Here is a 25,351-nt window from a genome sequence, read left to right on the forward strand (position 1 = left end):
TCTATACAAATTTTTATTTTTTTATTATTTTTATTATGTCGCATTAAAAATACATTCAACACTAAATTTATACCCTTCTATCACCAACCCCTATTTTTTGTAAAAAAAAATGTTAAGGGTGGACAACCCTTAACACTTAGGGGTATGAAAAATAGATTGGGTTAATATCGGTAAAGCCGTTTCGGTGGAGTACGGAGACAAACACTGTGACACGAGAATTTTATATATTAGATAAAACAAAGTCCCCCGCTGCATCTGTCTGCCTGAACGTGTTAAACTCAAAAACTACCCAACGTATTAAGATGAAATTTGGTATGGAACAGTTTGAGACCCTGGGAAGAACATAGGCTCCCGGGAAACTACTACTTTTATAACGGAAAACTCTAGCCTGAAAAACTTTATAACGCGGGCGGAGCCGCGGGCAAAAGCTAGTATACATGAAAGATTTTGTGAGCGGTCGCGTAATAGGTATTTAAAAATATTGGTTAAAGCGTTCAAGCTTTCGTGACACACTGAATTAGATAGTAACTTATGTAAGAGGTCATAGACCTTACCTATAAAGCTTGTGATATTTTTTAGGTAAGTGTTTATTGTCCCTTTTTAGAATATAACATTAATCGGAGAAAATTACAATAACAAAAAAATAGCACTAAAACTCTGTCTGTAGAAATAAGAGCTTTTCATCAGCTTAAAGTACTCATTTTATGAATCTTTTTTTAAGGACTAGACTACTAAACTTTTCGCTTATTTGTCTAATTTCTATTCTAATTAATTCTTTAAACGGCTGAATACATTTAAACATTTCAATATAAACAGGTCATCTATCTTTTTGATCTATGCACTTAGCAATACAGGCTCCGATTTCTTAAAAAAAAAAAAATATTCTAGGTACGTTTGTTCTATGTATCTAATACTTGTGCGTTTTTCTATGTTGAGTAATTTCTACGTCTCGAAGGTATCGTCTAGTGTCATAGATGTGTATTCCATATCGGAATTTATTGCGGTTGGAGATAATATGATGTTCACAAATGGCTTCATACTACTCCACTGGATCAAATTCTAGCTTATAACAGTAATATACCTTTGATGTATATACGCTTACAATATCTTTTAAACATAACAAAAGGAGTACAAAAGCTAAAAGAATCCACATTCCATTGATCTATAGGGGCCATGTTATTCTGCACTGTTTTAATTCGATCTACTATTGTCTGACCCCGGATCGCAATTCGTCGAACCGACCCGACTATGGCGTTTTTTTTCCTAATCATACAATCATCGTATTTCAGTCAGATGGATATATGAATACAGTTCTCTTCCACCATTATTCTTTTCAAGTCTCGTATGATCGCTCTCAGGTTATCTATGAGTGTACTTCTCTGGCATCATTGTTGCGATGTAGGTTTTAGAAATTGAAGTAAATTATTCTGCGTGTAACAAGTCATAAACATGATCATAGCTTACAACATTAGATACGCTGTAACGAAGTGTTCGCATAGTTCAGTCGCATGCCGATCTGCGGCTTAGATGGTTGCGTAGGAAACCCGGTTAGGCTACCTATGTAGATTAGACATTCTATTTGGCGAAGCAAGGCTGCCTTATGTCGCTGCTACTAAATTTAGTTGAAAGCTTGCGAAATAAACTAATCCACATTCAGTTACTTTAACTGTTCACATAAAGTTGTCTAAGCTGGACATTTTGTTTAGTATTAATGTCCAAATTCAATTACATATTCTAATTATATTTGAGACAGGCATTTGTAAATGTCATTTATTATAGGTACTAAATTTTAAATTTTGTAATTAATTGATGCTTTAAAATTTAACTCTCTTGAAACTTTGAGCAATGGATATTTGGAAATTCCGAACTTAACGCTTAATTTATTAAGATTCTTGAAACTGTTGATAATAAAGTGTGATCAAATATTAACATTCATCTAGTGTTCAATTTATGAAAGTTTGTTGGAAATTGCGAAGTGATTTTGCACTTGAATATAGTTTGTGAATCTTGTAGCCTATTGTGGTTGCGAAACAACTTGTTAGGTAAACTGCTCGACATAATATTCGGGGGAAAATAACTGGGACTGAATTTTAAAATTAAAGTTAAAAATTTGTGCTCGCTGGAAAGCGGAAAACGTTACGAAGAACGAAGTTAAAAATGTATGTCATGGGTCACAAAAAAACTCAGAAATTGCTGCATAAGTAAAAATATCTTAATTTACCTAAAACTTCACATGTAAATTTGGGTGTTTACCAAGTATCTTTTTAAGGAAAGTTTCCGTTCTAATTCCGATATTAAGGCGATACCTCAAGGTCCATTTTCATACATTTTGTTTCACCTTTAATCTGGGTAACTAAACAAGTATTGGCAAGTAAAGAATTTAAATTCACCTCTAGTTAGTGATTAGTTCTCGCAGTTGAAAGAAAAACGTAAAAATAATTAATAATCATGGATATTTCGGCCTTTAAAATTTCGTCATATTAACTGCGAGAACTAATCACTAACTAGAGGTGAATTTAAATTCTTTACTTGCCAATACTTGTTTAGTTACCCAGATTAAAGGTGAAACAAAATGTATGAAAATGGACCTTGAGGTATCGCCTTAAGCAAAACTAATTCAATTTGTTCTCGTTAGAGGTGTCTCATACTTCATGTTTTATTTCCTGTGCCTCAAAAAAATATTCTTAAAAATGATTTCTTATGTTCACCCGAATGTTCAACTCCAAAATAAAAAAAAAATCTATCGACAATTAAATTGCACCATATTCACATTTTCTGATAGAATTGTATAAACTCTGCATACTACATTTGTAACCATACAATGACTATAATAAAAAGTTTGGCTGTTAATGTTGACTGGAGTGTCGTCGTTCCGCGGAACAAAAAGTTGTTGAAACTCTGGAGCGTTACTTGAAATGCCATAATATGACGTGCTATAGGCATTTCTTGGCAGTTGTAGGCCTATTTCGTCTGGAATAGTTTTACGCACGATTGAATGTTATGCAGATTGTAATATGTAATGGTATTCAGATCTATACTTTGTTTTTGCTTATACTTTTATTATCAAGTTTTTTTAGTCAAATATAAGAAAATGTACATTTATTCATCATCGTTATTTGTCTGATAATTCCATTTGGGTTTTGTTGTCAGCCTGTTAAAATAGATAAGATTTGCAAATATAATATTTGCGAAACATTTTAAGTGTTCGGAATATTCACGAGTCTCTTCCGCTTTCATTTGTGTAGTAACAAGTTGAACAGAATATATTTATTTAATTTCTCCGGCTGCGTGTCCGAATTTGAATTCGTATTTTTTTCGCTGTGTTTCCATTTATTCAATTCATTTTATTTAGTGTTGGATATTTTTTTATTTCGCTTTAGTTGACTATATAGAATAGGTAAATGTGACTTATAATATTTTCGTATACTTATAATGTTTTATAACAGTTTAAACATAGTGTAAATTTGGAAGCATCAAAACCCTTTACTTCATAGTGTTTGTGTTTAGTGGTCGATAGGTACTCTTAGTTTTATGTGACGTCATAAAATTCATGAGTTGATCGCCCACAATGAGGGTGTACTTTAAGGATTATAAAGTTAAAGTGGTGAGTTTATTTAACATTATTTTTTAAAACGTAATATTAAGAAATGTTTGTGTATTTTTAAATCTTTGTTAATGTCCATACCTCCCTTCATATGTTTATTTTGTAAGCATTTGGTTTCATGCTACAAACCGCAATCTTGTTAATAGGCGGTCTGTATAGTTAGACTTTAATTTTTTTTGTGATACAAACGTACATATTAGAACTGCTTTCGATGTAATAATAAAGGAGTCATTAATTAACTTAATAGATGAACGACCGTTAGATTTTTTGTTCTGTCTACTTATCTGAGATGATCTCAACAACTTGATTTCCACTACACATTGAAATTGATCAACTATACAGAAATAATGACTGTAGTACCCTAAATTATTAAGATTTTTTTTTACCCAAGCAAAGTTGCGAGCAAAAGTTATTTCAGAATAAAGGTCAACGCACAGCGTGCTGCAGAATCTTGGCCGCAAAAATGCCGAGCGCATTAATTTAGTTATAGGCCGTGGTGCGTGGACCGTTTATATTAAAAATATTTTTACGACACATGTTCAGTTATGCGTTTAAAAACTAGTTCGTGATGCGAGTTACTATAACTGACGGCTGCCAAGTAAGGTGTATTGAGGTCCAAGTTTCATTCCAATTTCACTATGTGGTTTTTACTGGGCATTTCATAGTGACTGTAGTTTCGATGTACGGTATCTTTGTTCCTCCAAGATCGTCAGATTATAGAACTAGCATTTATGTACTTTCAGTAGAGTTTAAATCACTTTAGCGGATACTAAATTTCGCCTTGCTTGGTTGACACGTTCACTCCAACCCGTTTCAGATATTGTAATATATTTTGTCAGAATTTATATGCAATCAATTATATTCATGCCTCTCCTTGCTAAGTATAGAGTGTCCTCCAGTGTACGCCAACCACCCTGGTTTTGGATAGTCACATCCTTCTACTACCCACCTTTGTAAGTCATAGGTTCATCGTATAGAATTTGTATTATACGTATGGCATTATAATTGTATATTGTTACAGCGCACGTCGGCACCGGAATGCACGCCGCCATGTCGCCGCGCTCAACCCTCGCCTCGCACCACCACACCGAAGCGTTCTCCGGCTCAGTCCGCATCTACACCAACAGATGACTCGGCTGGTAAGTCTTATATCTTCTTTATAATGTGAGTCTTTAGGTTTAATTTTCCATAGCAAATACGCCCGTAGATTATTGGATTAAAAAATAATTTAAATCAATAATTTGGTTTATTATGATGATCGTACGATGATTAATGGTGATTGATGATAAGATTCAATGTTAGATTTAAGTAATGCTTATACAAGTTGTATCTAATACCCTAATTGAATTAGTTATTTTAGATAGGAAGGTGAATGGTCGAATGGTCATATGTTTTAGCTCATTATTTGTGTTTACGAGTATATCCTTTATAACATTATTTAAATATTTCGTACAACATTAAATGTTAAATATATAAATAAATAAATATTAATACTAAATAAATAAATAAATAAATAAATGTGTTTCTTTCGGTTTTCGCTTAAATATTTCACGAATTTAATTTTTGAATATTTTTTATAATTTATCAGAAATTGCTAGCTTTAAGCTAAACGGTTATCATATTTCTTGTAATGAAATATTATTTCAAAAGATACTTAGCGTTACAAGTTACACGTGTAGTGGAAAAAACCTAAAGAAAATCATATTTATGTTTATGGTTGCCCAAACAACTGATATAGTGATAGTTATTAAACATGACGATCGAAGGCTAAACGCAAGGAGATACCAATACGTGTTAACAACTACAAACACAGATAAATAACTCGTTATTAATTTATTTATATAAAAAACATACTATGGGAGTGGTATTGAAAAACTGTTTTTTATCTTGCTAATTAAATACATTTGCCAGTTATTTAATGAAAACTTTTCAAAGTATTTAAGACTATCTCGCATTCAGTTTTAAAACTATTCGATGTCTCAGCCCTTAAAAATTTGTTTGAGTACAAAATACAAACAATCCAACGGAAAATAACAATTTAAAACAAGCCTGCAAACAACGTCGTCGGATTGGTAATGGTGACCACTGCCCATGAACAAGAATAATAGTAAATGAGCATGAACCGTAAAGAACAATGTTAATTTTGTACCGGGAGGGAATTTTTTGAACCTTCAGCAATGTTTGGGAGAGCGTGTAGTTTCAAAAATTCATAAAATTTCATTTAACGAACACCAGCGCGGGCATTTTTATAGAAGTGCAATATAAACTGAGATGATTTTTAAAACATTTCAATGCAATGCTGCTCGACCGGTCGCTCGCAGTGGCGTAGTTTTGTTTGTTCTTTCATCCTCGGACTTTATTTAGAACAATGTTCGAGTGGAGATTAAACTCTGAAAATATTATGACTGGGATTTGTGGATTAAAATATTTTTGAGATGATTTTGTTGAGCTGGTAATTGCTATGTGACGTTTCGACGTGTCTTCTATGTGTGGACTCTGGTTCTATAAACTTGTAGGTCTTAGACTCGAATCCTAGATCTAGCATCTACTTATGTGGGGTTTTTTAACAACATTGCGTCGGTATTGGATACGTCACAGGGCGTGACGTTAAAAAGCGACTAGTCAAAAAAATTATACAAAATGGCATAATGTGACGTTTATTTTCTACCGTCAAACTAATTCGAGGTAAAGTATAATTCAGTTTATAAAACTTGTCAGCCTCGCTTCCGAGCGTAAGTTGATTTATTAAGCGGATCTGTTTAGCTCCTCGTGGAAGTTTGCAAAACACAAATACGAAAATATGTTTTTGAAATTCTATAACTTCTTTTGGCGCGTTAGGGAAAAATAAGAGTAAATTTTTACCATGCGCCTGCACACCATCACGCAATACTGACACCATGAAATTAGCTTGTCATTAGTTAAATTATTTTTATCAGTTAAACTGAAACTTTGCACATTTTATTACCGTTTGCAGTCATATTGCAATCTTACCGAGCTGTTTGCTCAATTAAAGTGATTTATTAGGTAAACGCTACGCCATGTTTGTATAGTTAATATTGTTTATTTCCTACTCCAGAGTGTTTATTAATATTCGGAACGGAGATTAAAACCTTTTGCACCTCCTGTGTTCGTTATGTATTTATTTTGTGGAAGTTATCATTTGCGTCGGTAGATTTTTCCGAATGTTCTGTTGTTACGAGTGAATTTGTTTAAATTGAAACGGAACTTGAAATAAATTAACCTCAGCATGTTTACTTACCAATCTGTATAGTATATACCTACTTAAAAGTCTTTTTATTGGTGATATTCAGAAAAAAAAATATATAAAATAACCCACTATATTTTTGTATGATTATTGATTTCTTTTTCTAAAGTTCAGGGTTGTAATCAGCAGGCCCTTTAATGATGTCAGTCATAATATACAAGTTTCATCCAAACTATATTTTATCAATCAGCGCATAATTCATTACGATGCTCGATGTGTCAAACTTTTCACGACCGTGACCGGAGTCGCATGCGCTTGCGCAACATTTGACCGATATGCACTTGTTATCTATTGGCAAGCGGTTTGATTGCCTTGTACCTATTGTACTGTAACCCCTTTGATGCATAAACGGCTGTTCATAAGTTTCACTATTTTTTGGTGTTCTGTTCAATTCCGGTCATGACCGTTGGGGTCGAAAGGTTCTAGAGTGGAGGCCACGTACAGGCAAACGAAAGGTCGGACGCCCGCCTACAAGGTGGACGGACGACCTGGCTAAGGTCCTGGCTAAGGATCCTTGGGGGAGGCCTATGTTCAGCAGTGGACTTCCTGTGGCTGAGATGATGATGTTCAATTCCGAGGTTCGGCTATTTTTTCGATGTATTTGTTAATAGGTACTTTGCAAAATTAAATATTTCTTAAGTTTTAATTGTAATTCTAGAAATTACTTACACCTCAACCTACCTTATATGAAAATACAAAATCACTTCGAAATGACAAGGCATGTTTTACCAACACCACAAATCGTATAACACTACAACGTAAATAAACGGAATGAAGAATTTTCTTACTGAAGATTAAATTAAATCTGAGATGATTGGGTCACGTTTGTTATTTAATAGTGATCTGTAATCTGTATCTAGATTACCTTCGCAGAGCGTCGCCTGCGGGATGTATGGAACATATCATAGTTTACGAATACTTGTAGAGTTTATTTTGCTAACGTAAATTTGTTTTTCTGTTTTGTTTGGAAAACAAAAGGCTTTTGAAGGAAATAGCGCCTTAAATGTTTTGAAAGTCAGATTTGAATATTGTGCGTATAAGTATTAGTATCAAGGTTAAGCCCGTGTTTGGTGTCCTTAGTCTTTCTTTATCAAAAATATAGTATTTTTTAATCCTTGTTTAAAGAGCTTTGTCAACATTAACAATGGCAATGATAACATTAACATTTCGGCTTTCTGAAAGGTAGACAGAGTTTTAACACATCCACATTTTATCAGTAGGTAATATTCGGTCTTACATAATAGAGAACCTCTTCATGTTAACCAGACACGATTGGATTGACATTGTTATTTACTATTACTGAAATCATTTGTAGTAACGCTTCAGTACTTAGAGGTTGCAATCAACCTTTGCAAACAAACTGACAAACTTCGCTTCTAATTATATTCTGTATAATATCCAAACAAGAGAAAATTTATTTATCAAATCGGATAGTATAATATTACACGAGGTCCTTAAAGCGGATCATTAACTTAGAATTTCGGTACAAACCACCTTTCTGCCCAGTTGTTTACGGATCATTGTCCCATCTAGCCAAACATTCCGACAGATATTACGCAGTAAACAAATATACACAGTATATTAACTGTTATTGTTCATTGGTTTAAGGGTGAGTTTACTCCGTCAATTAAGATCTTGGGAAATATATTAATTTTTATTATTTATTTACAATTATTACGACATCGTCCTTTGAGATAGCGCAGTGTCTTATCGGAAGTATCATAATTATCATCATCCTTATTATTGATTTACTTTAAACGTTTTTGTACGTTGAATTAGTTTTAAAATTAATATGTAACCAGACATTTACAAGAGGAGCAATAATAAGCGTCATTCTAGGTAAAATTTAACCCAAGCCTAAACCAAACAAAATTTAAAACTAATTTTGAGACAAAAACCTAAAAGATTAGAAAATATATTTAAGATCAAAGTCTCGAGAAATAAAATATCTATAATTATCTATCTAATTGAAAGTCGAACCAGCGAAGGCCTTCGTAGCTGTAATTATATTAACTGTTTAATAGATTTTAGGAGCCTGTTCTAGATAATGAACATTATCTCCTTTTGATGTGTTTGCTGAAGCTAATAGCAATAAGCCTAATGTTTATCTAGAAGCATTGTTAGATGTTTTTATTATGTGCGGAGTAATCGTATTACTAGAAAAATATTCGTTAATATTGGCGTTAATATTGTATTTCTTTGGACATTAGGGTATCATTTGGAAACTGATATTCGTCTTCAATGTTTTATAAGACTTTGATGAAAACCACCTTCCCGTAGTCCTTCCGCCGTAGCGTGAAGAAGCAGTTCAGTAGGCCAGCATGGTTATGTCGAATGGCATGAGACAGCCATGTGATGCTATTTCATATCTGGACGGCATTACCATCAAGTGCAGTGCAGTCGCTCTGTAGTGATTGAAAAAAAAAATTACAGTAAATAGTTTACTCTCTCCGACGACTGCAATAATACGATTAGATGTTATATTTGATGACATAATACATTGTAATAGAGGTCATCATGTTCGCGCCCAGACTGCCAGAACCCAGTGGAATATTAAAGGTACGACGGTATTGTCAATGGCCTTGTCTAATGCAGGACCAAGTTTACGCGTATAATTCGATTTGAAGTAATATCAGTTTCTTATATTGTGAACTACTTTTGCTATAACTAACCTACGAGTATCCCGCTTTACATCGTGATAAATGTTCGTTTTAACTATTGCCAATAGATTTTCGCCCACCGGAACGATTCGGATACACTATATAGGTTTTAAAATTGCCAAAGCTGGTAAACGGGCGCTCGCTTTTTCGCCAACATTGTAAAGCCCATCTGAGGCACAGTGCGTTTTAATTTCCCTCGATGGAATTATGTATGTGTGAGCTGTAGGTATAGTGTATTGATTATTGTCATCATTTTCAATCTATTGTAAAGGGCTAATTTGCCAGTGATTATTGATATTTAACGAATAATAAATATCGTAAGTTTATATTGTGTTTTTTGCTTAATACCTGCAGCTGTTATGTTTCTTGGTTGGGAACATGAATGACAGTCGTATAAAAACGTTTCTGTATAATGTACATGGATACGAAAATATAATCTATAAAAAAAATACAGAGTATTATGCACCTTTCGCTGATATTTATTTTATTTTACCTATTCTTGAATTGGGTTGTATTATCAAGTAAGTCATTCTGTCGTGCCACAAGGAATTTATGCCCGTACAAACCCAAGACTGCGCTGAAGTAAATTTGTGGGCAGTACAAATATTTGTTACGCTGCGGTAATTGAACTTTTCCGACATTCTGATGCAGCCAGTCTTGGAAGGCCCGTCATGCTTCACAGGGCATGCGATTTTGACCCTTAGAGAGGGGGCTTGGGGGATGTTTATTTAATTTCATACAATAACACGTGGAAGTAATTCATCTATTGGTTACTAATATTATGTCATATTGCTTAACCATACATATTATGAAGTTTTAAATGTCGCCGTTACTGGAAATTAACGTTGAGTCCACTTATCTTCGATATATTATATTAATTGATATTGTTTTCAATTTCTTAGGTATAAATATTTCCTCGCGTAGTTTCCGAGACCCAAATTATAAAGCCAACGCAATTAAAATTACAAGTATATTAAATCATGTTACTTTAATGCAAAAATAGAGCAAGTTTGCCATGGAAATCGAATAAAATCGTTCAATGTTCGCGTAGTGTCTTATTTCATGTTAGCAAAGTCGTTTCATCGCATAGTAACGCAAGAGCTCTCCGTACGCCACTTTACGAAGACATACTGCGAATAATTGTGTACCTCAAACTTCTTACCGTCAATGTGCGCGACCTCATTCCTCGTTAGTCATTTTGGAATCAAATTTTCAGAGATGGAGCAGTTAATTGAGAAGTCTTTTATTTGTTTGTTACATAAACATTTGAAACATAATAACGTGAATAAATCAATGGACATATATGCGATAATAATTGAAGAATTTACAGCAATTTGCAATAAACGATCTCAATCTCAATCTTCAATCCGATTTCGCGAATAAACCAATCAAAATAACTCATTTTTACGTATGTCAAAATAAAATGTTCTGATTGGTCCATTTTTGTGATAGATCGAAATCGATTGAGATCGTTTATTGAAAATGGCGGTTAGATGTTAAATCTGTGCGTTTAGAAGTCATAGTATGCAATGTAAATGGAGCATTAAAACTATGTTCTATCGGTTTTACCGGCACATCAAACCATATCGTGTCACTATAAGAAACTGAAAGTAATTGACCGAATAGAAATTATCACGGTGCGTGTCTTGTCAATTTCGCTTCGTTATAATCGAGATTGTTGACATTTTAATTGTTAAATGGCTTTGGTTTTTACGTTCAATCACATTGATTATTATTAACGTTTTGTACAATTTTATGCATTTCTCTTTATAAGTCGGAATTCCTGCAGTATTTAGATGACCTCGTAGGTTCTAATTTTTCTTTACTGCAATCGAAGTTAGTTTTGAGTGTAGTATTTTTGCGGTATGGCGATAAAAAGGACACTTTCGCCCGCACTTTTGACTTCATAATGACATTCAATGTATTGGTTGCAAATTTACATTCATAGCCTGTTGGTGAGTTTATTTTTAAAGCATGGAAATGTAACATACTATCTGACAGTATGAGAAAATGAAAATTTAAATTGATATTCTAATTATAATACGACAATATCAATACTATGACGTTAAAATTTTTTTAAAGGACTACCTCGTTGGCATAATTGTATTGCGTGCGCGGTACAACACAACTATGGTGATCCTGGGTTGAAATTCCGAGTCGGGAAGTGATAATAGGTTATTCTGCTCAGCCGGGAGTCCAGAATTTGAGCCCGATATGCCGATACTCTCGCCTCCCATCACATCATAAGACACGACGCGACTGGCGATAAGGTTCCGCTGGTTGCTCCTCCACCTACCCCTTTGGGGTAAGAGTGTGATGTGATGTGTGTATGCGTGTGTAAAATTGCTCGTATTAAAATAAAAAATGCTCAAAATTCGGTCAATCTTCTATATCTTCTATATACTTATAATAAATCTGTAGAGAGGTCAATTCTGTACATGAAATATATTTCCAAAATAACTATCAGTGGGTGTTTAGGGATCGATACTGATGGCAAAAATGCAAGTAGTACAATTTTTGTCTGTCTGTCTGTCTGTCTGTATAACCGTTATAGAAACAAAAACTACTCGACGGATTTTAACGAAACTTGGTACAATTATTTTTCATACTCCTGTGCTGGTTATAGTATACTTTTCATCACGCTACAATTAATAGGAGCAGAGCAGTGAAGGGAAATGTTGGGAAAACGGGAGAAGTTACTCCATTTTTAAGCTTCCGTCGCGTGTGCAACCTTAATGGTTAAAGCTACACAGAAATCATGTATGACGGAATTGTTCTCCTTAAAATTATGTAAAAATATCCCACGACAGCATATGTCTATCTTTTATGGTTGACTCACAATAACACGTGTAACTCCCGATAGCTTAGCAGTTCGAAGCTTTCTCATTATATTTGTCTACTCTTACGTTTATAACACTCTCAGTCATCCCTAATTAAAAAGTTAACATTATTAAATATTCCATAAAAAAGAATCATAGAAATCGGTATAGAAACACCAAAGTTATACATGAAATACGCTAATAATAAGCCATCATGCGTGAATACTGAATCAGGTTATAAGGATTATTTTTGTATATATATAAGGTCGCGAACGCACAGGCAGGCGGCTTGCTTGGCACCTAGAGGCTAGCGAATCACCTAGCGAGTAGCTTCGTAAAACGAACATTCTCGAACGTTCGCGACCGGCTCCATTTTTGAAGTCTGAAATCCACGCGGGCGAAGCTGCGAGCGGAAGCTAGTTTTTAATAAGAAGCTACATTAATCGCTGAGTCATCTACTTTCTTCCCGGGAACGTATAGTCGTAGGTGCAAACAGAGGCTAATAAATAGCTATATTCTAGATCCTAGACTAATATATAAAACTGAAGAGCTTGTTTGTTTGAACACGCTAATATATAACACTACTAAACCGATTTTTTTTTCACAAATAGAATAATGATTTAGACGTGTAGAATAATGATTCCTGAATGCTATAATCTATTTTGCATTCCGGGAAAATATTTATGCCGGAAAAATATTTTCACACAGGCGGAGCTGTAGGCGAAAGTTAGTAAATAATACAATTGTGACCTAAATTGTTCTAGTTACGGATAACGTGTGTTCGATGTTAATCTGATACATCAGTGTCGATTTGCATAGTTCGTGGCACTAGAACGTTGACCTACAAAAGATTATGTGTGAAGTATTAAATTATATATAATTTGTTACTACCTTCACTCACAAAGTACCTAGACGTTACATTATAACGCGTATTTAGATTTTATTTAGTAGATAAGAGAGGTAAATGACAAAGAATAAAGGTTATATAATATATGATAATAATATCAGCCCTGTATGTATATTGTCCCACTGTTGGACACGGGCCTCCTCTACTACTAAGAGGGATTAGACCTTAGTTCACTACGTTGGCCTAGTACGAGTTGGTAGACATCAGACACCCTCGAAATTACTATAGAGAAATTCTTAGGTGTGCAGGTTTCCTCAAGATGTTTTCCTTCATCGTTAAAGCATGCGATAATTCGCAAAGAATACATACTTAATGATTTCATTATGTTTTCGCGAATGTTAGACATTGAAATAAAAACTAAAAACTATTTAAACGGATTTTATCGCGGTTTTTTTATATTATTATTTTCTCCCGACGTTTCGAAGACTTTGCAGCCTTCATGGTCAGTTGTTCATCCGTAAAGTCAAAGTTACAATATCTACCTACATTTTTCAAATATACAACTTTTTAAAATTTTATCTGTTGACGGTCCGATCTACGCAGAATGAGCTCACAGTGTCTTGAGGTCTGGCAGCCGGTCTTTTGGGATCCGATTTAATTAAATGTAGAACAGGATCCCAGGCTTGTGCAAGCTTCCAACCATCTTCCCTATTGAAATTTGGGTGTTTTTAATTTCAATAGCCTCGCGAATCATCCTAGGCAGGAATCGGTGTTCTTTGGCAAGGATTTGTGGCTTGTCTAATCGCAAATAATGATTGGAGCCTCCTTCAGAATGTTCAGCGACTGCAGACTTCGTAGAGCGTCGGTGTTTCACGTCAGCTATATGTTCTTTTACGCGGGTCCCTATATTTCTTTTGTTTGTCCTATATAAGAGAGGCCACAGTTGCAGTCTATCTTGTATACACCCGGTTCTTGCAGAGGTATATGGCACTTGACAGGTGGTAAAAATTGACTAATCTTCTTAGGCGGCTTGAAATAGGTTTTTATTGAAGCACGCTTCAGGATGTAGCCAATCTTGTCGGTGACTCCTCTCACATATGGTAGTACAACCGGAACACGTTCAACTGTGGCTGGTTTCACTCGGTCTCTGTGACGGCGGCGTGGAATTTGGAGCTTGTTGTCTCGCAGTACTTGCTTGACATGTTGTAGCTCAGCGGCCAGGTGTTTCTCGTCACAGATTCCTCGTGCTCTCTGAAACAATGATTTGCCCACGGTAGCTAACTGTTTTGGATGGTGGTGAGATTCACCGTTCAGATATTTATCAGTATGGGTCTGTTTCCGATACACAGTATGACTTAAGGTCTGATCAGGATTACGAATGACTAAAACATCCAAGAAAGCAAGAGATTTGTTGTGTTCTAACTCCATAGTGAATTGGATTTTATTATTGATGGAGTTAAGGTGATTTAAAAATGCAGATACTTTGTCCGATGGTAAAATTGTGAAAGTATCATCTACGTACCGTTTGTAAAACCTTGGAGAGACCGGTGATGTTGTCAGGGCTGTCTCCTCGAAGTCCTCCATGAATATATCGGCGACTACCGGAGATACAGGGAGCCCATCGCTACACCCTCTACTTGTACATAGAACTGATCATTCCACAACATATAGCCAGATGTAAGGCAGTGTTGGAGTAGTTCTGCATATTCCACAGGTATGTTATTATCTACTAACTTCTTAGACACAATTTTGATGCAATCTTGTAATGGTAAGCTCGTGAAGAGAGACTGGACATCAAAACTGACCATTGTTTCATTGTCAGCTAACTGTAGGTGTTTAATGTCGCTGACAAATTGGTATGAATCCTTCACAGATGCTCTAGTGTTTCCTCTGAGGGGTGAAAGCACTTTTGCTACGTGCTGAGCCAATCTGTAGGTTGGTGTGTCGATCTGACTCACTATGGGACGTAGTGGAGCATTTAACTTGTGTATCTTCGGCAGTCCATACAGTTTAGGCGGTTTTGCACACGAAGGAACGAGTAAGTTTACGTCGAGATTTAATTTATCGGAGTAAGTAATTTTTTATTAAAGTGCTAGTAGCCTTCAATATCTTGTTAGTCGGGTCTGATTTGACTATTCTATACGTGCTTCCATCCGATAAAAGTTGTTCCATTTTATGATTGTAGTCTGACGTATCCATTACTACTGTCGCATTCCCTTTATCTGCACGGAGAATGGTAAGGTCTTTCCTTGATCGCAAGTTCTTCAAAGCGATATATTGATGTTTTGGAAGATTTGGTTTCGGCATTTTCTTTTGACGCAAAATTGACGAAATGTCTTGGCGTATTGCCTCCGAATCTTCCTTTTTTATATTATTCATGAAAAGACTGTTCTCAACATTGCAAATAATGTCTTCATACGGCATCCTTCGTGGTGTAACAGCAAAATTTAAGCCTTTGGATAAAACCTGAATTGTGTTTTCGTCCAATGTTTGTTTTGACAGATTTATCACTGCGCGTTGTTCATGGTTGGCGCAGGAGTGTATGTTATCTATGGTCGCGCGCGTTCCATTCCTACACTCGGTGTTCTTAATATTTTTGGCATTTAATTTTGATGTTAGTTTATTATATTTTATTATGTGTTTATTTTTGCATTCATTATATTTAGAAGTTTCGCGCTTATTTAAGATATCTATGCAATTTTTAAAATCAAATGCTGATAACTCTGTCTTTAGTTCATTGGATAAAATCTCAACACAATTATTTATGTAATGAAGGTCGGATCGTGTTCCATGTATGGTAGCTCGTAACAGTTTTATACTCGCCTGGTTTAGAATTTTAGCGCTCCCTCGTATGTTTTTCTTAGGTGATAGCTTTACACACGTAGGGATGAGATTGTGGTCACGACATCTCTTCAAGAAATTCAATGATGTGCTGAATCTTGCGCGCTTGGTTTTCAAATTCTCCAACCGGCGTATTTTGTTGGCAAGTTCCAGTCCGTACTGGTTTGCATAATGATTTCTTATGTTTACGCGAATGTTAGACATTGAAATAAAAACTAAAAACTATTTAAACGGATTTTATCGCGGTTTTTTTATATTATTATTTTCTCCCGACGTTTCGAAGACTTTGCAGCCTTCATGGTCACGGGGGGACTGAGGTGTTGTTCATCCGTAAAGTCAAAGTTACAATATCTACCTACATTTTTCAAATATACAACTTTTTAAAATTTTATCTGTTGACGGTCCGATCTACGCAGAATGAGCTCACAGTGTCTTGAGGTCTGGCAGCCGGTCTTTTGGGATCCGATTTAATTAAATGTAGAACAGGATCCCAGGCTTGTGCAAGCTTCCAACCATCTTCCCTATTGAAATTTGGGTGTTTTTAATTTCAATAGCCTCGCGAATCATCCTAGGCAGGAATCGGTGTTCTTTGGCAAGGATTTGTGGCTTGTCTAATCGCAAATAATGATTGGAGCCTCCTTCAGAATGTTCAGCGACTGCAGACTTCGTAGAGCGTCGGTGTTTCACGTCAGCTATATGTTCTTTTACGCGGGTCCCTATATTTCTTTTTGTTTGTCCTACAGTTCGGTGATACGGGCAGCTCGACGTATATGTCGTAGCCATGTTTAAAACTTTTGGCAAAATATTAAAAGTCTAGACCAGTATATTTTTCTATGTGGAAAATATTTATTCTTTTACTTACATAAAATTCAAACGGAGAAGCGTTGTATTTTATTTATAGAATGCATTGTTCAAGATATTTCAATTTAATACACCCGATAATGATTTATAGTTCTTAGACATGCCGGTGTTCCGCTGCATTGTGATTACGAAAGATTTGATCAAAGCTAAAATGCATTATTATTTAAATAGTTGAGTTGAATTTGAATGGAAATATAATTTAAAACTTTCGTCAAAGTTTTTAAGTTAATAATAATGCCAGCGATTATATACACCTCACTGTTAGGAACGGGTCTCTTCTACTACTCATAGGATTTAGGCCTTAGTCCACTACGCTGACCTAATGCGGTTTGGCAGACTTTAAATACCTTCGATATTCTTATATAGCAGCGGTTGTTGTTTGTTGTTTTTCATATGTTGGTTTTCTCATATATTCCTTCACTGTTATAACGACTGAAAATGTACATAGAATATGTACGTAACTTTGAAAATACTGAAGTCTTGTATTGTAAACTTGTAGTGTTTCCTTTGTAAGGTAAACTTACGGATGTTCGTTTCAGCATTCCATTTCATTCCTAACAAGGCCACCGGTATAGTCTATTTAAGCTTGTTTTAATCCACTAAGTAATTTTTCAAAAGAAATCCAGTCACATTATAAAATGACATTTGTTAAAATACCACAACAACACACGTGAGAGGTAGTGTTAGCATGAATTATTTAGAACAGTCACCGGTGAATTCAAATATTATGAACGCGGCATCACGGAGCCCGGTTGCATTATATAAGGCTGCGTGCTTAGCCCGGGGAACTTTATGCATCGGCTCGCATTGTTCTAAAGTTTCCACTTATATTTTATAAGTTGTATCAGAAGTTTGTTATGAGAGAACAAAAGGACCCGTCGGCGAACGTTTTCCAAGTTTTACGGAAGCTAAACGGAATATTGGTTCATGTTTCATTGTTTCTTTTAGCTGATTTTGTATTCGTTTATGAATTATGATGTGTGCAAATTTGATTTTGTTAGTTAAAATTAGGGAATTTTTACTATCTTTTATTACCGATAACCGAATAACTAGAAAAGGTCATATAAGTATGGTCTTTATAGCACAAAATAAATCAATTATAAAATTATAGATTGAATAAGGTCTCGGCGACATATATGCTGTCAATTGGAATTGCTTCGTTGGTATTCTGGTTACGAATTAAATTTGGACTTATTGTACAGGTTTGGAGATATCTAGAAACATCACCTCTTAACAGTGTTTGTGTTTTAAATGCGTTTGCACGCGCAGTACGCCTTAGTAACCCGCGCTCGACTTAGTGAGGGTTGACAGACTTCACATAAACTGAAAATTATTTTCGATGCACATACAAAACAACTGCACAAACTTACGCATATAAATATTAGCTAGAAGTAACAAGATTTAACGAAAATGAGTAAATTGACGGGGATGTGCTAGTGCAGGTAAAAACATCACGGAGATAACTTATTCCTAAGACGACAAAATGGGCTTCGAGACATTGAAACTAAGGAATTATACGCAAATTGTATATTCCTGACTTAAAAATAAGATTCAAAAGAATAATTGTAGACTTTTAAAACACTAATTGGTGGGTGGATTGATAAAATTAAATAACGATCATCCTAACCATTCAAATACCTAGTAACTACCATCTCATAATGTTCAAGGTTCAAGGCTAGTGTGCGCTGCTTCTGGATTATGAATTTGGATATATTTTATTTTGGGTGAGACTATTAAAATTTTGATTTTTTCGGCTTTGACGGGAAAGCCAATTTCATTGTAGAAATTGGCAACATTGCCATCAAAACCCTAATCCGTCATCGTAGGAAATTTTAAGTGTTAAAAGTAAGTAAATGTGCAAGAAAAAAATTATTTCGTTTAAAGAGAAATTCATACAATTACTTATCTTCAAGCTAACATTTTCCCCCTAAAATATATTACCAACCTACCATTCCTGCACATTGGAAATGATGGCAACATCGGTGAGTAAAGCGTTCATGGTTCAATCATACTAATGGTTATATTCAATGCGGAAGTGGCTGTCTTTTTGTTTCACGAGTCCTTCGGATTTATGTCATACTTGATATTGTATCATGCATGAGGGAAAAGGTTTTATGTTGATGGGAATTACTGTAAGCAACAAAGTAAGGACACAAAACGTTTTTAGAGAGATAGCTAATTCTTAGAACAGTTTGTAATTCACAGTTAATTATTAAATATCGGTCGAGTATTATAAATCTTTTTATTTGTGTAGACAGTGAATTTGGAGTATACGAATTGTGAGTATCATAAAAAAGACTGCCTCGGTGGCGTAGTTGTATTGCATGTCCGGTACAATAGCGCTCTGAGGTCCTGGGTACGAATCCCGGGTCGGGCAAAGTGATATTTGGGTTTTTCTGCTCAGTATCAGCCCGGAGTCTGGAATTTGTTCCCGATATGGCAATAGGCTCGCTCCCTATCACATCATGGGACGGAACATACTTGGCGAAAAGTGGGTGCCCTAGTTGCGCCTCTGCATACCCCTTCGGGGATAAATGCGTGATGTTATGTATGTATGTATGTATAAAAAAAATACAAAAATATTGTCTTAATTTTTTTTTTCACTTAATACGGTAAACTGACTTTTGATGATCATAATTGGAGAATTGGTTCCACAGATAGGTTGTTTAAGCTATGAAAAGCTTTAGCATTAATATAACTAAAGATGCCGTTGGGGTCCTGGTATTTGGTGATAGTCACACAGAGACCTGAGAATTACTTCTTAACACTCCAAGGACAACATTAGGGATTATGTGTGTATGCATAATGGAGCAAACGGTAAACTCGATCACCTATTATTTATAGCCTTTATAGAGCCTGACCAGGAGAATAAAAAACCTCACCATCTCATAAAAATGAAAAAAAAAATGTTCTGACAAGCTTAACTTTAAAACGAATTATCAACATTGGCGATCCGATAGCAGGTTTTTTATTCTCGTGGTCATGCTACACAAGTGATATCGATATAGCGAAAATTCATATATCGTGAGCTTAGGATATCAAATAAAGTATGGAAACATTATTTTGCCGTAATGTATTGCCGGCGAGTGATCTTTTACGAGTGTAATATATGTTAGCAATGCACTGTTCGGGTTGAGTGCTTCAGATCTATATATATAAAAATGAATTTCTGTTCGTTAGTCTCGCTAAAACTCGAGAACGGCTGAACGGATTTATCTTATCTTGGTCTTGAATTATTCGTGGAGGTCTAGGGAAGGTTTAAAAGGTGAGAAAAATTCGAATAATTGCCGGGAAAATCCTCAAAACAGCATTTTTCTATTTCCCATACAAACGTTTTCTAACTAATACGTAGAGTCAATTTGAGCTTTATTGCTATGTGTAAAAAGTTCACTGTTGTCTAAGCAATGTAGGTGTGTTCCTAACATCAAAGCAGTGTGCGTTGGAGCACAGAATATAATAATGTAATGTAATGTCGCGTTCTGAAACTCAACAAAAGTGATATCGCGGACCCGACTAAATTGAACAGTCACAAAATTCAATATATCATTAGTTATTTGGTTGGCTTCACGATATTATTTCTTTTGTTTTACTTTAAAATGCATGTTTTCGTTATTGACAATTTTTGAGCTACTTTTGCATATCTATACTTATAATAAATCTGTAGAGAGGTCAATTCTGTACATAAAATATATTTCCAAAATAACTGGGGGTGATTAGGGATCGATACTGATGCCAAAAATGCAATTAGTAAAATTTTTGTCTGTCTGTCTGTATAACCGTTATAGAAACAAAAACTACTCGACGGATTTTAACTTAACTTGGTACAATTATTTTTCATACTCCTGAGCTGGTTATAGTATACTTTTCATCACGCTACAATTAATAGGAGCATAGCAGTGATGGAAAATGTTGGGAAAACGGGAGAAGTTACTCCATTTTTAAGCTTCCGTCATTTCGTGTGCAACCTTAATGGTTAAAAGTTCCTTCGATTTCACCAGGATCCCATCATCAGACCCTGACCGGACAATCGGACCACCTGCATACCACCATAAATTAAAAAAACATCCCGACAAATTGAGCACCTTCTCCATTTTTGAAATCCGAAATCCACGCGGGCGAAGCTGCGGGCGGAAGCTAGTCTTATATAAAAGTCCGCATGAAAAGACCTGTGATCTATTTATTAAAGTTAAGTACGAGTAGTTTCTTATTGAAGTAAAACTAGTTTTCGGATTTTATCGCGTTATTCATATTTAAATTTTCTCTCGAAGTTTCGAAGACTGTAGCTTTCGAGGTCACGGGGCGGACTGAGGTATTGGTCGTCCGAAAAGTCAATGTTAAAATATCTATACATTTTCCAAAAAAAAAAAAATAGCTTTTGTGGGACCGATCTACGCAGAATGAGTTTACAGTGTCTTGAAGTCTGGCAGCCGGTCTTTTGAGTTTTTGAGCCCTGCTAGTAATTATAGTTTATTATGTAATCCGAGCTTTGTTCGGTTTATGTTTCAATTAAAACAGCCTCTTTGTACATTTATACATAATATAAAACGAAGTCCTCTTTTAAGTCTGTGTTTATGTTATCGATTTTCTCGAAATCTACTGAACATATTTTTAATAAATTTGGTATGGATATAGTTTAAGACCTTGGGAAGGTTATAGGCTACTTTCAGTCCCGGGAAAATATATAGCGGAACTTTAATCCCGGAAAACCCATTCGCGGGCGAAGCAGCGATCAAAAACTAGTTTTATATGTTATCTAAATTCATCTCACTGCTGAATGGCAAATGCAATAGTCTAATTAATTATTTCCATCAAACCGTTTCGTTCAGACCTCCATTAACAACGATCCAGAGCGAAGTTTAAAGGTCACTTTGTACTTGGCTGATGAAATGGGCCAAGGTCGGGACCTCCGTCCATACCTGCCGTTAAAGGATTAGGGATGCCGCACGTGGATATTGTAAGCGGGTTTCATTGTTTACCGACTGCAAAAAATGAGGGATGTAACTCGGTTCATAGTATATTTTTTATTATAATATGTAGGTATTATTAGAACTATGGTCGTGGTTTGTTTTGATATAATTTACTAGGAATATAAAAGTTTATTAATTTTCTCAAGGTCTACTGCATAAAAATAAAATAGAATGTTGGTGGCCTGGATTTAATACGGCGGATTTTTACGGGAACGGCAGAGTGACTGCAATGTACCTGCAGCGAGAGATGGTCATCCCTCACCAGTCGACACAATTATGTCGGCCTTATATAAAACTTAATTACAGTTAAGCTATTTGATACTGCAGTGTTTATAAGAATCGTTTCAACAGTTCCAAGTATTTACAATTAATTTTACATTTACAAATACGCATATAAATAGTTCTGAAGATGTGATCGATATTCGACAATTCCATAAACGTTAATCTATGTCGTCTAATTGGAGCAATGATATGCAAAGTGGCTGACATTATCCGGATTAGTAGCACCGAAATTGAGATTTACTTGCCTTTGGTCTAAATACAATAATGGATTGACTTGAATACCGTTGATCATGTTTGGTGTTGTGTCTAATATGGTACTGGACTCTTTTAGGTTGGTCTGGTACACAAGTGTATGTATCACCTTCAAAAACGGTGTTACCTAGTTCAGAGTGAATCGGACTGTTGTGGCAAATTTATTTAAAAGTGACGTGTCATTTCTTTATGAATTATCGCTTGCTTTAATGGTTAACGGAAACATCGCGATAAAACATGCATATCTGAAAAGTTAAGCTCTAAAAATAAGCTCGGAGAACAGTAGTTGTATGCTTAATTTACACAATGTGTGCTTAATACTTAGTATAACACCTGTCAACATAAACAATAGTATGAGGATAAGATCAATAATTTTAGTGTTTCAGGTTTTTTTGTTGACACCCAAATGTAAAGAAAGCGCATTCCAATGTTTAACAATCACAGTGCCCTATCCTGTGGTATGCGTACGCGCAGCGATGGTTGTCGTGTCTAGTACACAAACAATCTATGTAGCATTACATAAGTTAACATTTGTGAATATACGTGTAAGTTTTTGTTACGTTGGTAACCCTGTTAACGCGTGAGAAGACATCAAGTTTTAATAACAATAATATACGTAGTTAACATTACAAGGTTAATGGCAACAACGCTATGTTTTATGTAATAGTGATCCTGTTTCACGAGGTTTTTTTACAACCGCAGCGTGTTATGTGAGATGGGGCGAGTGCGACTTCATGTTGGCTGAACTATTATGATACTAGATGTCACGTCACGTTATGTTTTAATGTTATTTGGATGAGGGCTTGTGAAAATACATCTGTATATTCGGTGCTTAGTGTACACTTATTTATGTACCCTAGGTTTTATTTTTTATTTGTTAATTTTATAATACAAATCTTGGTATTTACTAACGTTAACAAGGCTTAGCAGGGATTTATTGTGTTTAAAAATTTAATTTGTTCAATATTCCATTCTATCTTTAAAAAGATTCCATAATCTCTAACGGATTACCATCGCCAGCTGTTTTGTAAACAAAATAAAAGTGATAAAGCAACAAGTTTTCCTAACGCGAAAGCTGTTGAAAACTCTCCAGTTAATCCTACTACGCAGCAAACAACTACAAAAATGGTAAAAAAAAAAACTAACGAAGAAGCTTTGCAAAGTTTAAAGAAATATTTATATTTTTTTAATCTCAAGACGTGAGATCGTGATGTTAAAAGTTCTCGGTATTTCAAGTAAGGATTGGATCAGGTATCGTTAATTTTAGAAAAATCAATTCCAATTTGACGGCATCAATCGAACGGAGCGTCGAAATTAATGATTCGAGGTTATTGTTAGAGAATTGAGACGAGATGGTTACTTTTTTTTCTTGTCTATTTGTTTTTATTGCAACGATAAAAACATGATATTTAGGCTGTGTGTGCTTGCTAAAAATAATGCGTGTTCCTAAGCCAACTATTTCCAATTAATTTTAAAAATCGAACTACTTCTACCTACAACCAATTCCGATTCCTTCATCTCAGATAAATATGCCCAGACGGGGTAGCACTCGGCTCGCTCTTTGAGGTGATCCCCACGTTTTGAGATCAAAGGAGGTGCTTTTCCCCCGCCCGGCTGAGCGGAACTAACTGATTGTACGGCTATGTTACGCCCACGAGATTATGTGCGCCTGGTAACGCGGCCGCCGTGCGATGAAACGTTGTTTTCATTTACGTCCATTGTTTTTGATCTAATGTTGTGTTAAAGAAGCTCTTTGTTATAATACGGTGTACTTAGCGTTTTTTTTGTTCAACGTAAAAAGATTATGTTGTATTTATTTAACCGTTCTCGAACAAATAGCTTGGAAATATACTTAACAACTATATCTAAATTGCTATAGATTGGTGAAATTTTATCGTGACGCGTGGGATGTTCTTAGAAACTAATATCAGCATGGTTTTCGCTTTCATTTGTCTCGAAAATTAACGTTTAAATTGAATCTAGATAGGTTTTCAAACACTTTGGTTACTTGGAAATACGAGTCTGTGTGGGATTCAAGTTTTGTGATTAAATACCTTATAACTTGGAACGTAATTAAACTAAAAGAAAATAACATCACAAAATCAAATATGATTAAATATTTTTAATTATTTACATGGCTAATTTCATTGCTGTTTTACGTGATTCTACAGATACCGCTCGAACTTCAAATAGCACGAGCCATACAAGTTCCAAGACTCAAGGTCACTCGGTCCTTTGTCCAGGGTGGATACAAAAGTTGAACGTTCAGAATCGTTCGCTATGGCTAAATATGCCGCTTTTTGTGAACAATTTCTTAGAAAATGTTCACTCACGATTTATGATTTCGTGACCCAGATAAATCTTATACGTTTGCACGCATTGTGCGGTGATATATTGCAGCTTTGGCGTCTGTTATTTAATATTTATAGGTAATACTTTTCGATTTATGTAATGTATTTTTTTAATACAGTAAATAAAAAATATACGAGTAAGCATGAGACGCGTTTATAAAGTGTCTTTGTATACGTAAATAACTGGCTTAAAATGTTAAAAAAAAAACATGTTTTAATACTATTGGCTATGGCTATTTTCAAAAAGATCGCTTTGTCGATCTGTCGCGAAAATGAACCAATCAGGACAGACTTTTTTGACACGCGTACAAACAAGTTGTTTTAATTGGTCCGTTCTTGGAATCGGATTAAAGTTTGAGATTGAGATTGTTTCTTGAAAACGACTGTATATCACCAGTATGAGCGCTTTTGATATTTAAAATTATTATGTTTTTGTACGCATTACATATTGATCGAAATGGGACGTAAATAAAAACGGAGGTTTGTATTTCCCGAAGGGCTACGTTACAATTTTGCAAAATAAATTATTTATTTTACCTCAGTCAACATTTCATGTTTATCAATATCTTACTTGTACGTCAAAGGGATTTGTTTGTACTTAT

At 35.1% G+C, this 25,351-nt stretch overlaps 1 protein-coding gene across 1 annotated transcript in view; it reads left to right on the forward strand.

The window, feature by feature from the left end:
* The window catches only part of LOC119189386, a 142,989-nt gene that overhangs the window by 56,079 nt on the left and 61,559 nt on the right, over positions 1-25,351 (forward strand). Inside the window, exon 4 of the mRNA XM_037438835.1 lies at positions 4,626-4,743. Coding sequence (XP_037294732.1) covers positions 4,626-4,743 — 118 coding nt within the window. The remainder of the gene's footprint in view (positions 1-4,625; positions 4,744-25,351) is intronic.

Source organism: Manduca sexta, chromosome 15 (genome assembly GCF_014839805.1).
Source record: "Manduca sexta isolate Smith_Timp_Sample1 chromosome 15, JHU_Msex_v1.0, whole genome shotgun sequence".
NCBI lineage: Eukaryota > Metazoa > Arthropoda > Insecta > Lepidoptera > Sphingidae > Manduca > Manduca sexta.